Source organism: Anabas testudineus, chromosome 13 (assembly GCF_900324465.2).
Source record: "Anabas testudineus chromosome 13, fAnaTes1.2, whole genome shotgun sequence".
Taxonomy (NCBI): domain Eukaryota; kingdom Metazoa; phylum Chordata; class Actinopteri; order Anabantiformes; family Anabantidae; genus Anabas; species Anabas testudineus.
In genome coordinates, this window is record NC_046622.1 from 19,989,458 (window position 1) to 20,010,092 (window position 20,635).

At 36.9% G+C, this 20,635-nt stretch overlaps 3 protein-coding genes across 3 annotated transcripts; all 3 read left to right on the top strand.

Annotated features, from left to right (window-relative positions):
* Positions 1-2,281: 2,281 nt before the first annotated feature.
* LOC113171934 (extracellular calcium-sensing receptor-like) lies at positions 2,282-5,827 on the top strand. Its single transcript, XM_026374675.1, has 6 exons — positions 2,282-2,514; positions 2,724-3,021; positions 3,158-3,943; positions 4,060-4,287; positions 4,433-4,556; positions 4,926-5,827. Exons 1-6 carry the CDS (start codon positions 2,282-2,284, stop codon positions 5,825-5,827), a joined length of 2,571 nt encoding a protein of 856 aa, XP_026230460.1.
* Positions 5,828-10,023: 4,196 nt separating this feature from the next.
* Positions 10,024-13,725, top strand: LOC113166396 (extracellular calcium-sensing receptor-like). Its single transcript, XM_026366509.1, has 6 exons — positions 10,024-10,202; positions 10,386-10,683; positions 10,798-11,589; positions 11,691-11,918; positions 12,012-12,135; positions 12,812-13,725. Exons 2-6 carry the CDS (start codon positions 10,420-10,422, stop codon positions 13,723-13,725), a joined length of 2,322 nt encoding a protein of 773 aa, XP_026222294.1. The 5' UTR covers positions 10,024-10,202; positions 10,386-10,419.
* A 2,673-nt stretch (positions 13,726-16,398) lies between these two features.
* Positions 16,399-19,901, top strand: LOC113166373 (extracellular calcium-sensing receptor-like). Its single transcript, XM_026366472.1, has 6 exons — positions 16,399-16,589; positions 16,834-17,131; positions 17,274-18,068; positions 18,203-18,430; positions 18,506-18,629; positions 18,988-19,901. Exons 2-6 carry the CDS (start codon positions 16,868-16,870, stop codon positions 19,899-19,901), a joined length of 2,325 nt encoding a protein of 774 aa, XP_026222257.1. The 5' UTR covers positions 16,399-16,589; positions 16,834-16,867.
* Positions 19,902-20,635: the final 734 nt, after the last annotated feature.

Consider the following 20,635-nt stretch of genomic DNA (forward strand, 5'->3'; position numbering starts at 1 on the left):
TCTTCCTGACCTCCAGAGTCATCTTGCACACCACCATGCGGTGCTGTCTGGCTACACTCTCTCCTACCACCACTTTGCAGTCACTAACCTCTCTCAAATGACCTCGTCTACATAGGATGTAGTCCACCTGCGTACTCCTACCTCCACTCTTATATGTCACTCTGTGTTCCTCTCTCTTCTGGAAGTAAGTGTTGACTACAGCCATTTCCATCCTCTTAGCAAAGTCCACCACCACCTGTCCTTCCAGATTCCTTTCCTTTACACCAAACCTGCCCATCACCTCCTCATCACCTCTGTTGCCCTCACCAACATGCCCATTGAAGTCTGCTCCAACAACAACTCTCTCTCCTCTGGGGATACTCTCTATGACCTCATCAAACTCACTCCAGAATCTCTCCTTCTCTTCTAACTCACAGCCAACCTGTGGCGCATACCCACTGACTACATTCACCATCACCCCCTCAATTTCTAGCTTTAGGCTCATCACTCTGTCTGAGACTCTTTTCACCTCTAGGACATTGTTCACAAACTCCCCCTTCAGGATCACTCCTACCCCGTTTCTCTTCCTATCCACACCATGGTAGAACAGTTTGTATCCTCCTCCAATACTACGTGCCTTGCTGCCCTTCCACCTTGTCTCCTGCACACACAGTACATCTACCTTCCTTCTCTCCATCATGTCTGCCAGCTCTCTGCCTTTCCCTGTCATTGTGCCAACATTAAGAGTCCCTATTCTCAGATCTATGCTCCTGCCTTTTCCCTTCTCTCTCTGTCCACGAACCCTTCTGCCTCCCCTCTTTCTTCGACCAACAGTAGTCAAATTCCCACCGACACCCTGTAGGTTAACAGCATCGGTGGCGGTCGTTGTTAACCCGGGCCTCGACCGATCCGGTATGAAAGTCTTGTGGATGATTCGCATAGTTATTTTGGCAATTTTTACGCCGGATGCCCTTCCTGACGCAACCCTCTCTATTTATCCGGGCTTGGGACCGGCACAGAAGTAACTGGCTTGCAACCCCTGTGGCTAGATTCATATCAATAATATGTGTAATTCAATACAAATAAATGTATAAACTTTATACATTATTGCTTAGTGTTTTCACAGCAAATGTAAATGTAGTTTCTAACATCAAATCAGACAAAAACATCTTTTTGTGCTGGTTTCCTTCGGTCAAAGAATCACATTTAAAATCCTGTAATCACAGCACAACTCAACCAAGTTTGTTTGAAGTGGAAGTCAAGCAAACCACATACAGTACAGAGCTCAGAATCAGAGCTCATGAAAAGATGATAGGTGCCAGCCACCATCAGTAAAGTGTGGAGGTGGAAATGTGGTGATCTGTGAATGCTTTGACAATGAGACGGTGGGTGGTCTGCATTGTGTCCATGTGTTCATCCTCAATCAGCATGGAGACCACCGTATACTGAAGACACCATTCCACTCATGTGGAATAACTTCATTTTGCAGCGCTACAATGACCTCAAGCATTGTCAAAGTTGTGTAAAAAGTATTTGGAGAGATGCTGGAATACTCTTTGAAATTATTTGGCCTGCTTTCATCAGATCATAAATGCACTGGTTATTTTGGTAATTGCTACAAAACCTAGGAGGATATCACACCTCAATATCAGCAAGAACTGATCAGTGGAATGTCAACGGGTGTTTTATTTTCAAAGAAAGTAAAGTTTGTCACGCGTGTTTGATCTGATCATTATTATGTACTCAATTTTGCTTAAAAATAGGTAAAGGTAACGTGTTTTGTAATCCATTTATGTAAATTTTATTGAATAAAGCCAACAAAAAATAACAATTTTGCATAAGTGTTGTACATAGGTGCTAACCACCAGCTGATTAAAAGGGCTTGGAGATGAGAGGCCACATTGTTGTATGCAGCAAGCGGGAGAACAGGAAACCCCTTTGTAGCTGTAAAGCTGCAGTGTGTTTTATCACCTATCACCATACAAGACAGAATGGTATAGACCAAACTGACCACAGAGAATGGAGTAATCAAAAAGACACTTGAAAGACCAAAACAAACAGTCACAACATTGTAAAACCTGACATAACGGTTTTCTCACCAACTTAGGTTTGGTTTTTGATTTTTCATCTCTGCATATAATGGATTTGATAAAAGTACTGTTTAATGTAGATCCTGGATTTTTTTTGTATACTTTACATACTTTATTGATCCCCTTGGGGAAATCAAATAAATATAAATATCAACACAACATATTTTAGGACACTTGTGCTTTCACCCCCTCATTTATTTCTCTCAGACAGTATGACATTCACACATAAGTGGCCAGAGCAGGGTTGGGCACTTTTACAGCTGTTGTTGGTGGCATCTTTCTCTCAGCAAGAGGAGCAGGTGTGTAGACTGAGAGGGGATCCTGAGAAACCCCAGTTGTATAAAGATGGTGACATATTACTGGGTGGAATCTTCGCTTTCCACAGCAGCTGGAAAGAAAGGACAGATAACTACACAAGCAAACCACTGCCACTGGAATGCACCAGGTAAATTTACATTGCAATAAGCTCTTAGTATTAAATTTTATATACCTACGTGATAATTAAAATTTCAATCATTTTGACAAATAAAATATTCAATATGGTATTTCATATATTCTTACCATCAAATACCTTTCCTATTCTTTTTTTGTTTTTTTGTTTTTCTATTACAACTTGTAATGCTAATGCAAATATTTTAAACTGTGTACACCAAGTTTGAATCTAGGAGTATACCATCTTGCCCTGGCTATGCTTTTTGCCATTGAGGAGATTAATAACAGCACAGACCTACTACCTGGCCTCTCTCTTGGATATAAAATGTATGATACGTGTGGCTCCATAGCCAGAAGTGTGAGAGTTGCACTGGCCTTAACTAATGGTAATGAAGCTGTGTCTGTACCCTCTGAGGCTCCATGTACCAGACCTGCACAAGTGCAGGCAATTATTGGAGAAACCTCTTCTTCTCCTAGTGTAGCTATAGCTACTGTGATTGGACCCTTTCATATCCCACTGGTGGGTAAGAATATTACATTTAAAACTGAGTTGTGAAGAATAATTATTGTATAAGTGAATTCAGCTAATAAGTAAATATATAAAGTACGTTATTGTTTTACATTTTTATCTTGGGAGGTCATCTCTTATCTTTTAGATCAGCCCTTTTGCCACCTGTGCTTGTCTCAGTGACAAAACCAAGTACCCGTCCTTCCTCAGAACAATACCTAGTGACTATTATCAGAGCAGAGCTCTGGCTCAGTTGGTCAAGCACTTTGGTTGGACTTGGGTTGGAGCTATTAGATCCAATGATGACTATGGGAATAATGGTATGACTACATTTAGAGAAACTGCACAGCAGCTGGGAATCTGTCTGGAGTATTCTGTAGCTTTCTTTCGAACAGATCCACCAAACAAAATACAAAAAATAATTGAAATTATCAAGATTTCCACTTCCAAAGTGATTGTTACTTTCCTCTCATCCTTTGATATTGATGTACTAATTTACAATTTGTCTAAGTATAACCTGACTGGGTACCAGTGGGTAGGGACTGAAGCCTGGATCTTTGATTCACAAACTGCGGAAATGGATAAAAATCACATTCTGAATGGTGCCATAGGTCTGTCCATCCCCAAAGCACATGTCAGTGGTGTTAGAGAGTTCATATTAGATGTGAAATCTCTGAGTTTGTGGGGCAACGCAATGTTCAAAGAGTTCTGGGAGACATTATTTAACTGTAAATTCAAGCAGCCAAGCTCACCTACAGAAGATCTGAAAGAATGTACTGGACATGAAGACCTGAGTGGATTGCAACAGAGCTTTATTGATATGTCACTTATGCCCACTGTCTATAAAGGAGTGTATGCTGTGGCCCATGCACTACATATTATGCTTGGCTGTAATGAAACATGTAACTACAAAGTGCAGCTAGATCCATTCACAGTGAGTGAATACTTAAATTCTGTTTTCAATTAATAAACGATTGCAGGATGTCTGTTAAGCTGTCAAATGAACAGGGTAACACAATGTCATAATTAAATAAATACATATCCTTTAAGATCTTACAGCACATTAGAGTGATTGATTTCAGAACAAAGGAAGGAGATGAAGTTTACTTTAATGAGAATGGAGACCCACCAGCAAAGTATGACATTATAAACTGGCAGCCAACAGGAAATGGTGTTGTGGAATTTGTCACAGTTGGTCTTTATGATGCAGCTTTACCTGCAGACAAACAGCTGAGTCTGCAAAATAAGTCTTTAGTATGGGCCCCGAACTCAAAACAGGCAAGCTATCCCTTAATTACAGTGATTATTAATTACAGTATGATCATCAAAATACTGCATTAAAATGACAGTCAAAATAAAAGAAATTTGTCAAGACAAGTGTTGACAAATAAATGCCTATATAATAGTCATGTTGTTTATTCAGGTTCCTGTGTCAGTTTGCAGTGAGAAATGTCCCCCAGGAACTCGCAAGGTTCTCCAGAAAGGAAAGCCTGTCTGCTGCTATGACTGTATAAGATGTGCAGAGGGAGAAATAAGCAACACTACAGGTCTAGTAATTCTTTCAGTGAACTGCAAAGCAAAGCTGTCCCTCACACAGAGACAGAATAGTTTTATACTCTTCAGAGCATCATTACATTACAATTAAATATTTTAGATTTCACAAACAATATCTGTTACGGAATAGTCAAGCTTGTGTTGTTTCAAACTCAATATTTTGAGTGTAGTAAAATAAAATGATGGATTTGAAGTCAAGCAAAATTCAAATAAAGAAAAATGTTATATCTAATAGGTTTGTTTTACATACATACATTTTACATACATTTCACATTTCAAAAAAGACACTGGATTCAAAATACTCAATAATACTCAGTAAAATGTATTTAAGATCTGCTTTTTTTTTTTTTTTGAATCGTCAGATTCTATCACCTGTGTGCGATGTCAGCCTGAATTCTGGTCCAATGACAGAAGAGATGCCTGTGTAAAGAAGGAAGCAGAGTTTCTATCATATGAAGAAATTATGGGAGCACTGCTCACTGCAGCATCTTTATTTGGAACATGCATGACTGCTGTTGTAGCATTCATCTTCTTCAGATACAGGAAAACTCCTATTGTCAGGGCCAACAACTCTGAACTGAGCTTCCTGCTGCTCTTCTCCTTGACTCTGTGTTTCCTGTGTTCTCTGACCTTTATCGGCCGACCCTCTGAGTGGTCCTGCATGCTGAGACACACAGCATTCGGCATCACCTTTGTCCTCTGTATCTCTTGTGTTCTGGGGAAAACTATGGTGGTGTTAATGGCCTTCAGGGCTTCACTTCCAGGCAGTAATGTGATGAAATGGTTTGGACCAACACAGCAGAGACTCAGTGTTCTGGCTTTCACCCTCATCCAGGTTGTAATATGTATCCTCTGGTTAACAATTTCTCCTCCTTTTCCATTTAAGAACTTTAAAGAAATCAAAGACAAAATCATCTTAGAATGTGCTCTGGGTTCAACTGTAGGATTTTGGGCTGTACTTGGGTACATAGGACTTCTGGCCTCTTTCTGTTTCATTCTTGCTTTTCTGGCTCGAAAACTACCTGATAACTTCAATGAGGCCAAATTTATCACCTTCAGCATGTTGATCTTCTGTGCAGTGTGGATCACGTTTATTCCAGCTTATGTCAGCTCTCCTGGGAAGTTCAGTGTTGCTGTAGAGATATTTGCTATTCTGGCCTCTAGCTTTGGACTGTTAATTTGTATTTTTATTCCAAAATGTTATCTTATCTTAATGAAACCAGATAGAAATACTAAAAAAAATATGATGGGGAAAGGCCACTAAAGCCAGCCTAAATTATTGACAAAACTGCATGTGAAATATGACAAAATACATATATATATATATACATATATACAGAGATATACTAATTTTATTTTAATAAGTTAACATAAAATGTTAACACCCACATCTTTTACTTAAAGTTGTTATGTAGCTTTGCTGTAACATTTTCCACATAATTAATTGCAGAAGCATATGACAATGACAAAATTGCAATACTATGCATCAACCTGCATATTGAAAAAAAAAGATTTTTTTTATCTCTTAGGAAAAGGAATATTTTTGCAAAATTCCTCCTAATTGCTTGTAATATCAGAAGTATGAAATAGATTGTGTCACTGTAAATAAACACTTTTCATATGTTTCATGTATCTAATTATCATCTAACTCTAAAACTGCTTATAGAAAAATTGGTCCTGTCAAGACTTTTCTCCCTTCATGCCTTAATTAAAAGATTAAAGTATCTAACATGCAAACTGCTTTTACTGATTTGCGAGTACTGACATAAAACATTCCTTTACTACTTCCATCTTAATCAAATCCATATAATATGACTGAAGTGACTTTAGCCAACAATTACACCTTGGTGTCTAAATTTACCTTCAATTGTTTTCTACAAGTAGGACCACTCCAGAAGTACAAATACCAAACTATTTTAATTTTTACAATCTGTCTGCATCATTTACTATCTGTTCTTTTTGATGGGAATAATAGAACATAATATTACAATATGACACCTAAAATAAAAATGAAATTACTTTCTACGCAGAAATGACTCATGAGGTAGTACAGTCATCTGGTGGATAATATAGAAAGAGTTGAGTGTCATCAGCAGAGAAGTGATAGGAAAAGCTATGTGAGTGGATGCTTGTAGTAAAAATCACTCCTGAGATAGTACAGTCATCTGGTAGAAAAGGTTGGAAGAGTTGAGTGTCATCAGCATATCAATGATAGGAAAAGTTATGTAAGTGGATGATGGAGGTAGAAATTACTCCTGAGGTAGTACAGTCATCTGGTGGAAAATATAGAAAGAGTTGAGTGACATCAGCATATCAGTGATAGGAAAAACTATGTAAGTGGATGAAGGAGCCAAGAGACATGTTATGGAGAAAAGGCCAAGAACAGAGCCCTATGGCACACTAGAGTTGGATAGTTGTTTACAAACCTTGGTTTTTTTGCCAAAATAGGTAGATAAGCCAATATTTAAGCCAATAGCTCTACCAGAGATGCCAAATTAAGGATCTGTTTATGTACAGTGTCAAAGTCTGCAAACAATCCAATTGAATTAAGACCAGGACTGCCCTCTCCGCAAAGATTCCTTGACTGTCAGTAAGGCAGAATGAAACTCTAGGATGACTATTTCACTTTAAGAAGGCATTAAGAGGTAGAATATATGAGATTTGGTTGAAGACTGCTTCTTTAAATATGTTAGCCAGGAATAGAAGAGAGGAAATTCTGTAATTCTCTACATAGGAGGAGTTGAGTTGTGTTATTTTCAGACAACACAAAAAATTAGGTGAGTGATGCACTATTTGATGGAGGCAGCAGGGTGTTGCCCTCTGGTGGAGAGAACTAAGAGCTGACAACACATTGTCTGGGTATGTGACCTCATCTGACCACTTAGGAAGTAAGTGAAATACAAAAATCGAGGGCCACTTTCAAATGCTTAAAATGAAAAATGTGTTTAAAAACCCAAAATCAATCAGGTAAGACATCACCAGCATTCCACAGCAGTAGGACCAGAAAATACATTGATAGAAGAATCTTTTATTCCTCGCATGACTTTAGTAAGAAATTTCCTATTCTTTTGTATTATTGAAGTAACATTTATGTAGATAAAATTGACCACTAAATCATTCCTTGATACCTTATTTATTCATTGGTTCACTAATGATAAAAGTTAATTGAGTCATTCTCAACTATTCTTGTAATGAAATGTAATCTGTGTCTGTCACAATACATAACTTCTATTACAGTTTTTTTCACAAAATAAGGACATCATAAAGAGTGAAAAACAACATAAAAACCATAGATTTTTGCTAGATTGTTCTGGGAAGGCCTTTTGGTCTGTCTTAGGAAAGGCACCTGCACCATTGACTATGTACCCCTTTACAGCCTTGCACAACAGGCCCATATCTTATGAAACATATGACAAGTGACCACACACCAAAGTACAATGGGAAGGGGCCACTAAACAGGAGGTTGGGCAAGCACACCTCGCGACCAGAATCAGCTTGTGTTCCAGATAACCTCATCTGAGAATCTTCACCAATACAGGTACTAGTAAAAAGGAAACAGGGATGACCTAAGGAAGGTAGATAGAACTTAACAAATCCCTACAACATTTGCATCAATTTACTATTTTCTGTGAGGTATAACACAGATTGATGGCCTTTTATGGACGCAGTGTGGATGGACTTTAAATTTTGTTTCTCAAAGTATTGCTCCGTGCTTTTTTATTCAGCTAGTCTTACTATCTTATATTTTCATAGTTTATCATTATTTTTTTATATTTTGTGTTTAAAAAGATGTATCCTAAAATATGGCAATCACTGCGAAAACCACATGATGTGCATGAGTAACACATTCTCTATCAGCCAGTTAGCTGAAGAGATTTTTTACTTTGAAGTAGAAAGTCTTGAAATAGTAATGATAACCAAACACTATCAGCGTCACATAATGGAAGAATGTTAACAGCTAATTTGTTTATTTAAGCTACATTACATTGGCCAAGTAGTCACATGTTGGCAGCTTGTAGACTGGTAAGTCCTGCACCTAGTAAGTTGCAATATGTCTGTTGGTAATTTGAAATTCCGTCTGCATAAGACTTTGGCAGACAGACATAGACATGAATTGCACAAGAAAACAAAGACCAAGAACAAGGGTGAGAGCAAGGCCAAAGGTTTGGTGAAAATGTTTTTGCATGGTCAGTTAAACATTTTGTTATTTGAATTAACCTTGTTTTATTGAACATGGGGAGAAAGGTTAAAGTGACGTAGCACTATTTCAACCTCTCCCCTCTGGCAAGAGACTCCGGTCCATCAGGACCAGGACCTCATGCCACAATAACAGTTTCTTCCCTGCTGCTGTCAGCCTGCTGAACAGTTCCCCAATTCCCCCCAGATAACCTCTGCACAAATCCCCCCCTCCCAACCGACTGTGAATATGCGTATTTACGTTTGTTTGTTTGTTTTTCCAGCTATTCTATCCTATGTCTGCACCTAACATCAGGACAAATTCCTAGTGCTGTAAAATGCCCTTTATCGCATCTGGCAATAAAATGTTTCTGATTCTGATTCTGATTCTGATTCTGATTCTGAAGCTACGTGTGAGTTGGATACAACTTTCCCCATAAGTGTGTTATGTTGTGGTTAGCATCATAAGTTACATTCACAAGCTTATTTTACACATCGTTAACATACTAATAGGTAATTGGTCACTTGTATTTCCACAGACAATGGTAATACCTAACGTTACATTGTTACAGACCTCTGTCACTATGCAGTTAGTAAACACAAACTTGCTTGGTGATCATCTTCCAAACAAAGAGTTGGTATTTATCACAAAGGTTTGTGTCCAGTCCTGTGTTATAAGCATTTACACAGAAATGTGTTTAAGAAATATTAAAAAGTGACATTTGCACCTGAGTGCTCATTTAAGGTTAAGCTCGGACACCACATGAAGAAAGCTTATTTTGGCCACGTATTTATGATTGAAACTTGTGATCTCAGGTGAGAGGTAAAATGGTTACTGACTATGTGCTTAAGGCGTGTCATAGGGGGGTACCACTGGATTATGGATTAGGGTTACCCCCCCTTTGTTCATACAAGGACCAAATGGGTGTACAAATAAGTAAGGATTTGAGAGAGAGAAAAAAGAATAATGCATATAAACAAAATAGTTGAATAAAGTATGATGTTTGTCTTGGAAATTATTTTTGCTCAGTCGTCCTGTTGCGGATATTCACAAGCAAGGAGCACATCATAGGATGAAAGTGTCCTAATTAACTTTGGATTGGTCGTCTATCATTTAGCTTTTGTTTTTTTTTGTTTTTTTTACAGTGATTCACAATGTATAAAGACCAACACAAACAATTGATGTACATTAAGTTACATATGACTCAACTTGATTGTTAATTGTTCATTGTTTTTTTACACGGCATGAAGGACATACACACCTGGGCAGTTTTACAACTGTTGTTGGTGGCATCTTTCTCTCAGACAGAGGAGCTTGTGTGCAGGCAGATCGGAGATCCTGAGAACCCCCAGTTATCTAAAGATGGTGACATTATATTGGGGGGAATCTTCTCTTTTCACAGCAGCTGGAAAGACAGACAGGAAACCTTCACACACAAACCACTGCCACTGGAATGCACCAGGTACAGATACAAGGCAGGTATAAATGTTTACCGGACAGAAATTATAATAGTATTAGGTATGTATTTCTGAAAAAAATTGACAAAAGTTGTGATTCTATGTTAATGCAGTTATTATCAGTTTAATTTACTATTGTGTTGTTTATATTTCAAGCAGAACAAACATTGAAAACTGTGTATTTCAAGTTTGAATTTCAGAGATTTCCAGATTGCCCAGGCTATGCTTTTTGCCATTGAGGACATTAATAACAGGACTGACCTACTACCTGGAATCTCTCTGGGATATAAACTGTATGATACTTGTGGATCCATTGCCAGAAGTGTAAGAGTTGCTCTGGCCTTAGCCAATGGCAATGAAAGAATTTCCACATCTTCCAAGGCTCAATGTACCAAACCTGCACAAGTGCAGGCAATTATGGGAGAAACCTCTTCCTCTCCTACTGTGGCAATAGCTACTGTGATTGGACCTTTTCATATCCCACTGGTGGGTAAGTTTATTAAATATTATATTTTTGAAAAACATTCACAAACTGTTGAGAGGAAATGTGTATTTGTGAATAGACTCTCTATTTAGTAAGATATTTCATTTATCTCCTAGATCAGTCACTATGCCACCTGTGCTTGTCTCAGTGACAAAACAAAGTACCCATCCTTCCTCAGAACTATACCCAGTGACTATTATCAGAGCAGAGCTCTGGCTCAGTTGGTCAAGCACTTTGGTTGGACTTGGGTCGGAGCTATAAGAAGCAATAATGATTATGGCAATAATGGCATGGCTACATTCACAGAAACTGCGCAGCAGCTGGGAATTTGTCTGGAATATTCTGTAGCTTTTTTTAGAACTGATCCACTAAACAAAATTCAAAAGATAATTGACATTATCAAACTTTCAACTTCCAAGGTGATTGTTGCTTTTCTTTCCCATTTAGATATGGATGTACTAATGAATATGTTGTCTCTCCACAATCTAACTGGTTTTCAGTGGGTAGGCAGTGAATCTTGGATCATTGATTCACAAACTGCAGAAAAGGATAATAATCACATTCTGGATGGTGCCATAGGGGTGTTTATCCCGAAAGCACATGTCAGTGGTGTTAGAGAGTTTATATTAAATGTGAAGCCAGTCAATTCTTCAGGTAATGACATGTTAGCAGAGTTTTGGGAGGCATTGTTCAACTGTAAGTTGAAGCAGTCAATGTCCACAGAGAATTGGAGTGAATGCAGTGGACATGAGGACCTGAGTGGATTGCAACACAGTTTTGTTGATATGTCACTTATGGCTATATTCAACAATGTATATAAAGGAGTGGATGCTGTGGCCCATGCACTTCATAATATTCTTAACTGTAATGAAACATGTAACTATAATGTACAGCTAGATCCATTCACAGTAAGTTAAAACATAATTTCTAGTTTTTACATTATGTTGCAAAATTATAAAAAATGAATTATAAATGAATTATTACAATCTCTCATGTTATATTGTTTTAGATATTACAGCACATAAGAAAGATTGATTTCAGAACAAAGGAAGGAGAACAAGTTTACTTTAATGAAAATGGAGACCCCCCAGCAAAGTATGAAATTTTACACTGGCAGCGAACAGAAAATGGTGTTGTGGACTTTGTCACGGTTGGTCTTTATGATGCATCTTTACCTGCAGACAAACAACTGAGTCTGCAAAATATGTCTTTGCTTTGGGCACAAAACTTAAACCAAGTAATCCTATCAGATAGTCACTGTAATTTAAAGTACAGGATAGTAAAAGTTTGTATTGATATATTTTTTTACGTTGTCATGTTGTCCATGCAGGTTCCTGTGTCAGTTTGCAGTGAGAAATGTCCCCCAGGAACTCGTAAGGTTCTCCAGAAAGGAAAGCCTGTCTGCTGCTATGACTGTATAAGATGTGCAGAGGGAGAAATAAGCAACATTACAGGTCTACTAAAAGTAGTAGTAACATGTTTTGCACATCAACGAACCAGCAAACAAAACTTTCAAATGAAAAAGTTCAAATCCTAAGAGAATATTTAATTTAGGTTTTTCATTAAATTTTACAATATGCAATATAGCTATTCTTAAGCGTGCTGTTTTTTTTTCTTTTTTTTTACCTTTATAGGAAAACAACTCAAACCTTGTATATAATACATAAATAAGTACATTGAAATATACAGCATCATATATTTAGCCCTCAACAATCACTGGACAGTGCATACTTCAAACAAAATGGTGTTTATACAACAAGTAATACCAGAATTATGAAAAATGATTTATGTGCAATAAGCTTTTGCAGTGTTTCTTTTTTCTGAATATTTTTTGTCACATTTGCTCATTCTAAGTGGCACAAAGGAAAAACAAACATTTGCATTTGCTGTAAAGAGTAAGATTTTTATCTGTTTTACATTACATATTTAGACTGTTTTGGAAACTCAGCTTTCTTTGAATACATTCATGCCACATAGTTCATGTTCATGATCATATAGTTCCTGTATCTGTAAAACATCTGGTGATCATGGACTATCTGTCTTGTATGTATGATATGTGATTCAATAAGAAAGCAGTGAAAAATAATTATCAGCAAGTTTAACATCTAGTTTATTATTATTACTTGTCAGATTCTATCACCTGTGTGCGGTGTCAGCCTGAATTCTGGTCCAATGACAGAAGAGATGCCTGTGTGAAGAAGGAAGCAGAGTTTCTATCATATGAAGAAATTATGGGAGCACTGCTCACTGCAGCATCTTTATTTGGAACATGCATGACTGCTGTTGTAGCATTCATCTTCTTCAGATACAGGAAAACTCCTATTGTCAGGGCCAACAACTCTGAGCTGAGCTTCCTGCTGCTCTTCTCCTTGACTCTGTGTTTCCTGTGTTCTCTGACCTTTATCGGCCGACCCTCTGAGTGGTCCTGCATGCTGAGACACACAGCATTCGGCATCACCTTTGTCCTCTGTATCTCTTGTGTTCTGGGGAAAACTATGGTGGTGTTAATGGCCTTCAGGGCTTCACTTCCAGGCAGTAATGTGATGAAATGGTTTGGACCAACACAGCAGAGACTCAGTGTTCTGGCTTTCACTCTCATCCAGGTTGTAATATGTTTCCTCTGGTTAACAATTTCTCCTCCTTTTCCATTTAAGAATTTGAAGGAAATCAAAGATAAAATCATCTTAGAATGTGCTCTGGGTTCAACTGTGGGATTTTGGGCTGTACTTGGGTACATAGGCCTTCTGGCCTCTTTCTGTTTCATTCTTGCTTTTTTGGCTCGGAAACTACCTGATAACTTCAATGAGGCCAAATTTATCACCTTCAGCATGTTGATCTTCTGTGCAGTGTGGATCACTTTTATTCCAGCTTATGTCAGCTCTCCTGGGAAATTCAGTGTTGCTGTAGAGATATTTGCTATTCTGGCCTCCAGTTTTGGACTGTTAATTTGTATTTTTATTCCAAAATGTTACATTATCTTACTGAGACCAGAGAAGAATACAAAAAAGAATATGATGGGGAGAGAAGCATCAGAAGCAGTCTGAAATTATAAAAAATATGAAAAAATATACTTAATAGTGGTATTTTACAGATCTATGTTTTTTTCCACTGTATGTAATTGTTTTGTGATCATATATTAAAGGCTTAATTGCAGTTTATACAATGTAATATACGATCATAATTAATTTAATTATGCAGAAATACATACAGCAATGCTTAGTGACTCTCTTATTCCAAGCATTTGACATTTGCAAAATATACACAAACATTTTGTTGCATTTTTGTGTAACTATCTGTATTTGAGATCTTAAGGATATATTTAATAAAGATAGATATATTTAAACCATTGTTTCCTCAAGCTAGCTTTAAAAATGTAATATCTGTAAAACCAATGTTCTTTGCTATAATTGATAACAATAAAATCAAAAATGTTGCCAAATGGACCGGTTTTCATTCTGGTATCTTTTTAATGGTTCATATCAACAAAGATTTATTTTAGTTCAGTGGAACAGTAGAACACTTTAAAACTAATAATACTGTACACAGAAGTTTGAGTAGTTATTAAGGAACAAATAACTAATGCCCTGATATGGAACCTGAAAAATAACAATAATAAGTTCCAGGACAGACTGGAAGATTGTCAAAGACAGCAAAGAAAAGTTTGGTATCAGTTATTTTCTTTCATGGTTTATGAATATGCCAATTGTCAGTTACCATGTTGCTCATAACCCTAACCCTAACTCATTTGTCTCTGATATTGGTTTTTACAATTGACTAAGATGCTATCTTAAGCCAGTGGTCTTGGCGTAGGGCTCAAATAAGTTGTTTCAGTCTCAGTGCCAGAGGATTTTTCTGCAAGAGACATTATAATATATATTTGCTTTATTTTTTCCTTGAAAACCATATAACCTTGCCTCAATATAACCTTAAAGTAAATCATAAACCATAAATTAAGCATAATATGGTCCCTTTAAAATAATTGTCAACTGCTTATTCACTGTGATTTTGAGCTAATGTTATTTGTGTCTGTATGAATAAATCTAAGAAGAAACTCTCTTTGCTTTGAGAAACTCTTAGGTGGCAAAGATGCTTTGGATCATGAGCTGTTTATTTCCTTCTTCATGCTCATGTTAATTTGGTTTCAGGGACTTGTAGGTGTTATCTGGCAAAATATAATCTGGTCTTTCTGTTCATGACTGTTACCAGTATTTGCATCTGTTTTTACATATATAAAACATATCTTGACTGTAGACTTTAACAACTAAACGTCTATCTCTAATGGACAACATTCTGCAGTCATCCACCTTAGTTTTCATATGTGGTCATGGAGTAATGAGGGAACAGGGATCTGTTAGAAGAAGAAAGAGACACAGTGAGGCTTTTTTGTATTACTGTATCAATGTCATCCCTGCTAAATCTAGTTGTGCTTGTTTGGCATCAGTACTGCTGTTGAATCATGCTGAGTCATGTTGCCATAACAGTCCTGTTTTGTATGAGCTTGTAAGTTTTTGTCCTTTTTAAAAAAAAAATTACCAGGTACTTCCCAACTAACATAAAAATGTAGTGATGTTACTAAATTAACATCAATCAAAACTAAGTTTGAGTATTAACAAATATAATGTGCCTAAAATAATAATAAAAAAAAAAGCGAATTGGAGTCAGGCATTAACATACTTAGAAAAAAAAATTGTTTGAGAGTGTGGACTACAGCTGCTTTGCCTGACAAAAAACACTCAAACTTTTTGAGTTCGCTCAGCACAAGAAGAAGATGCTTATGTGACAGACAGGGGATTGATTGTAAAGATTTATGGCCATAGGTAGAAAGGATCTCTTGTGGTGTTCTGTGGAGCACGTCATTCAGCCAAAGACTGATCAACATGAAGTGCTCTACAGAATGCCACACGAGATCCTTTTTACTTGTGGCATCATCCTAATCCTCAATCAAAGTACGTTGAAGGAAACATCATGATTTGGGCCTGCTGCATCAGGGCCTGGCCAGCTTGCAGTGACTGAAGGGCAGTGTATCAAAAATTCTTCAGGATGATGTGAGAATCTCTGTAGGTCAAATGAAACCAAATACACAACAGAATACCTTCAGAAAAACAAAACCTGCCCTTTGGTGTGGCCAAGTCATATCCCAGACCTGCTATGGAATGGCTTTAAGAGAGCCACAAACAGACAACACAATGGGACAGTGCTAAAGCAGTTTTGGGGGTAAAATTCCACCTAAACAATGTACAGGCCTAGTGCCCTTATCACTTGAAAGAGATAAGGATGTGTAACTACGTCATTGTTTGCCAGCAAGTTTAAGATTATTACTTATTTTGTTGTACTACACCCAGTGCCCAAAAAAGTTCAGGGTAAACAAGACAATATATGTCTTGTTTACAATCCTAATTCCATCTTCATAATGTAAAGATTATTTATTGTTGAATTCTTCATTTTAAAATTTATTTTTTAAAACATTTTAAAATTCTTTTCTCATAACACATGCAGTGTGAATTATGTAATTGAAGATGGCTTACATTCCCAAAATATATTAGTTGTTAGACACACACTTCCTCTACAGATGTAAACATGCTTTAATTTATCCAAAATCTATAAATACCAACATGTTATCTTGATCTATATTAAGGCACACATGACTGCATTCAGCTGTTTATTTCTCAGACAGTATGACATCCACACAGAGGTGGCCAGAGTGGGGCTGGGCACTTTTACAACTGTTGTTAGTGACATCCTTCTCTCAGGCAGAGGAACTTGTTTGCAGGCAGAGAAGTGATCCTGAGAAGCCTCAGCTGTCTAAAGATGGTGACATTATCTTGGGGGGAATCTTTGCTTTCCATAGTAGCTGGAAAGATAGACAGGATACCTATACACACAAACCAGAAACCCTGGAATGCATTGGGTAAATAATAATGTATAAAAAATCAGATTTAATTTAGTTTGGAGAAAATGTGTACAAACACAAAATAGGTATATGTGTTTACCAAGTTTAGTATAATGTCAAAAGGAATATTACCTGTTTTGTTTGTTAATATATTCAAATGCTTACATTTACAAGTGAATTTTTATTTAGTTTTTGTTGTATTTAAAAATGTATTTACAAATCTATTATTAATATAAATCTCTTTAAAACTGTGTACATCAAGTCTGAATTTCAGAGATTTTCAGACTGCCCAGGCTATGGTTTATGCCATAGAGGAGATTAATAACAGCACAGACCTACTACCTGGCATCTCTCTGGGATATAAAATGTATGATACTTGTGACTCCAATGCTAGAGGTGTGAGAGTTGCACTGGCGTTGACTAATGGCAATGAAGTTGAATCTGCACCTTCAAAAGCTCCATGTACCAGACCTGCACAAGTGCAGGCAATACTGGGAGACACCTCTTCTTCTACTTGCATGGCTGTAGCTACTGTGATTGGACCCTTTTATATTCCTCAGGTGGGTAAGATCAGTAGACTTAAAATTCAATTTGTAAAAGTTTAATAAATTGTAAGGTTTTGTTCTGGTTAATAAGAGCAATGTGACTTTGTGAATGTTTTAAATTTTAAATTACTGTTATGGAGGATCATTTATATTTTAGATCAGTCCCTTCGCAACATGTGCTTGTCTCAGTGACAAAACCAAGTACCCATCCTTCCTCAGAACTATACCCAGTGACTATTATCAGAGCAGAGCTCTGGCTCAGTTGGTCAAGCACTTTGGTTGGACTTGGGTTGGAGCTATTAGAACCAATGATGATTATGGCAATAATGGTATGGCTATATTCACAGAAATTGCACAGCAGCTGGGAATCTGTCTGGAGTATTCTGTATCTTTCTTTAGAACAGATCCACCAAACAAAATACAGAAGATAATTGACATTATCAAGATTTCCACTTCAAAAGTGATTGTTGCTTTCCTTTCTTATTTGGACATGGATGTGCTAATGAGTAAGTTGTCTAGTCACAATCTGGCTGGGTACCAGTGGGTAGGCAGTGAGGCCTGGATTTTTGATTCCCAAACTGCAGAAATGGATAAACACCACATTCTCGATGGTGCCATAGGCCTATTCATCCCTAAAGCACATGTCAGTGGGATGAGAGAGTTTATGTTAAATGTGAAGCCACTCAATTTGCCAGATAATAACATGTTAATAGAGTTCTGGGAGGCATTATTTAGCTGTAAGTTTAACCAGTCAAATCCATCAGCAGAGAATAAAAGAGAATGTACTGGACAAGAAGATCTGAGTGAATTGCAACCCAGCTTCATTGATATGTCACTTATGCCGATATTCAACAATATCTATAAAGGAGTGTATGCCGTGGCTCATGCACTTCACAGTATTCTTGCCTATAATGAAACATATAACCACAAGATGCAGCTAGATCCATTCACGGTGAGTGAATAATTAAATATACTTACTTTGGTTTTCCATGAATTTGAAGATAGCATACAAGAAATATAGTAATAATGAATCAAAACCTGCACAATCTCTGTCATATCATTTTATTTTTTCACATCATATAATAGATTTTACAGCACTTAAAAAATGTTTACTTCAAAACAAAGGAAGGAGATGAAGTTTACTTTAATGAGAATGGAGACCCACCAGCAAAGTATGAAATTATAAACTGGCAGCCAACAGAAAATGGTGTTGTGGACTTTGTCACAGTTGGTCTTTATGATGCATCTTTACCTGCAGACAAACAGCTGAGTCTGAAAAATAATTCTATAATTTGGACACAGAAGTCAAAACAGGTAAGCTATCGTTTGATCACTATAATAATTTATTACAGTATAATGATCTATCTCATAGTGATGTTGGTCATGTAGGTTCCTGTGTCAGTTTGCAGTGAGAAATGTCCCCCAGGAACTCGTAAAGTTCTCCAGAAAGGAAAGCCTGTCTGCTGCTATGACTGTATAAGATGTGCAGAGGGAGAAATAAGCAACACTACAGGTCTAGTAATATTTATTTAGGTTTTGCATTTCAGAGAACAAGAAAACAAACATATAATATGTTTTGGTTTATTTGAACGGGAAAGCACTTCTTTTCAACTTATCAGAAAATAACATTGAAAGGCAGAATTTACAGTTTACAAATTTAACTTTGAAACACACACTGTCATGATATATCTGTAGACAGTGAAACAAAACTAAACCAAACAATTTTAAGCAAACAAAAAAAAGACGTATGCTGTATGTAATAAACCTGTTTAACATCTCATATTTAAAATGAATGAATCAATAATTATTGTAGCATGACACTGAAATAAAATTCTTAGCAAGTCTAAGCTTGCTTTATTATAATTTGACAGATTCTATCACCTGTGTGCATTGTCAGCCTGAATTCTGGCCAACTGAGAGAAGAGATGCCTGTGTAAAGAAGGAGGCAGAGTTTCTATCATATGAAGAAATTATGGGAGCACTGCTCACTGCAGCATCTTTATTTGGAACATGCATGACTGCTGTTGTAGCATTCATCTTCTTCAGATACAGGAAAACTCCTATTGTCAGGGCCAACAACTCTGAGCTGAGCTTCCTGCTGCTCTTCTCCCTCACTCTGTGTTTCCTGTGTTCTCTGACCTTTATCGGCCGACCCTCTGAGTGGTCCTGCATGCTGAGACACACAGCATTCGGCATCACCTTTGTCCTCTGTATCTCTTGTGTTCTGGGGAAAACTATGGTGGTGTTAATGGCCTTCAGGGCTTCACTTCCAGGCAGTAATGTGATGAAATGGTTTGGACCAACACAGCAGAGACTCAGTGTTCTGGCTTTCACTCTCATCCAGGTTGTAATATGTATCCTCTGGTTAACAATTTCTCCTCCTTTTCCATTTAAGAACTTTAAAGAAATCAAAGACAAAATCATCTTAGAATGTGCTCTGGGTTCAACTGTGGGATTTTGGGCTGTACTTGGGTACATAGGCCTTCTGGCCTCTTTCTGTTTCATTCTTGCTTTTTTGGCTCGGAAACTACCTGATAACTTCAATGAGGCCAAATTTATCACCTTCAGCATGTTGATCTTCTGTGCAGTGTGGATCACTTTTATTCCAGCTTATGCTAGCTCTCCTGGGAAGTTCAGTGTTGCTGTAGAGATATTTGCTATTCTGGCCTCTAGTTTTGGACTGTTAATTTGTATTTTTATTCCAAAATGTTATATTATCTTACTGAGACCAGAGAATAATACAAAAAAGAACATGATGGGGAAAGTGGGGCAGAAGACCTTCTGAAATATTACAAAATATATTTAAAATAGGAATTTTAATTAAAATTCAAATTTTTGCACAGTAATGAAACACACTTTCAGATGCCTCTATTATCTATAGTCTAAATTTGTGACATAATATCTGGAGATTGTATTTCAATTTTTTTTCCAGTGTAATATACAATATTCTGTATGTAATAATGACGTACGTAAGATTTACATCTAGTTTGTGCATTGCACATGCAATCACTAAATAAAAATCTTCTCTTTTGCAATCAATCTGTCTGTGTCTTTTCCTTTTTGTGACATTAACATAGACATATGTTGTGTTTTGGAAAAAAAATCCAAACATTTTAGAAAATTTAAATGAAAAGTAGTAGTGATGTTATATATATCTATAACTGAGGGCAATAACATTTCAGAAATGCTGCCTATAGAAACCATTGTTATACGTGCTCTGTTCTGCCCTACAGAACTGGAGACCAAAGGAAAAAGTGATGATAACTGCAGCAAAACTGATACTCCACTACTTCTTTTGTGCCTAAAACATATGCCATAACACTGTCACATTATTTGGTTTTCCACTGTGATATTTGATCTGTGGTACACCTCTTGTCACTGATTCACAAAGCAATCCTATAGGTTGTATCAAGGGATAAGGACAAAAAGGGATAAGGACAAAAACCATTACTTTTTGTAATGACAAAAAGTTATATTTTACATTAAAAAGAATGTATTAAATCTAGAATGTTATCAAAG

Excerpts from the sequence above, each read along its gene's own strand:
- LOC113171934 (XM_026374675.1), top strand. The coding sequence starts at position 2,282 with ATGACATTCACACATAAGTGGCCAGAGCAGGGTTGGGCACTTTTACAG. Across the intron at positions 2,515-2,723 it reads CTGCCACTGGAATGCACCAG|TTTGAATCTAGGAGTATACC; the intron begins GTAAATTTACAT and ends GTGTACACCAAG. Across the intron at positions 4,288-4,432 it reads GGGCCCCGAACTCAAAACAG|GTTCCTGTGTCAGTTTGCAG; the intron begins GCAAGCTATCCC and ends TTGTTTATTCAG.
- LOC113166396 (XM_026366509.1), top strand. The coding sequence starts at position 10,420 with ATGCTTTTTGCCATTGAGGACATTAATAACAGGACTGACCTACTACCT. Across the intron at positions 10,684-10,797 it reads GACCTTTTCATATCCCACTG|ATCAGTCACTATGCCACCTG; the intron begins GTGGGTAAGTTT and ends TTTATCTCCTAG. Across the intron at positions 11,919-12,011 it reads GGGCACAAAACTTAAACCAA|GTTCCTGTGTCAGTTTGCAG; the intron begins GTAATCCTATCA and ends TTGTCCATGCAG.
- LOC113166373 (XM_026366472.1), top strand. The coding sequence starts at position 16,868 with ATGGTTTATGCCATAGAGGAGATTAATAACAGCACAGACCTACTACCT. Across the intron at positions 18,069-18,202 it reads TGCAGCTAGATCCATTCACG|ATTTTACAGCACTTAAAAAA; the intron begins GTGAGTGAATAA and ends ATCATATAATAG. Across the intron at positions 18,431-18,505 it reads GGACACAGAAGTCAAAACAG|GTTCCTGTGTCAGTTTGCAG; the intron begins GTAAGCTATCGT and ends TTGGTCATGTAG.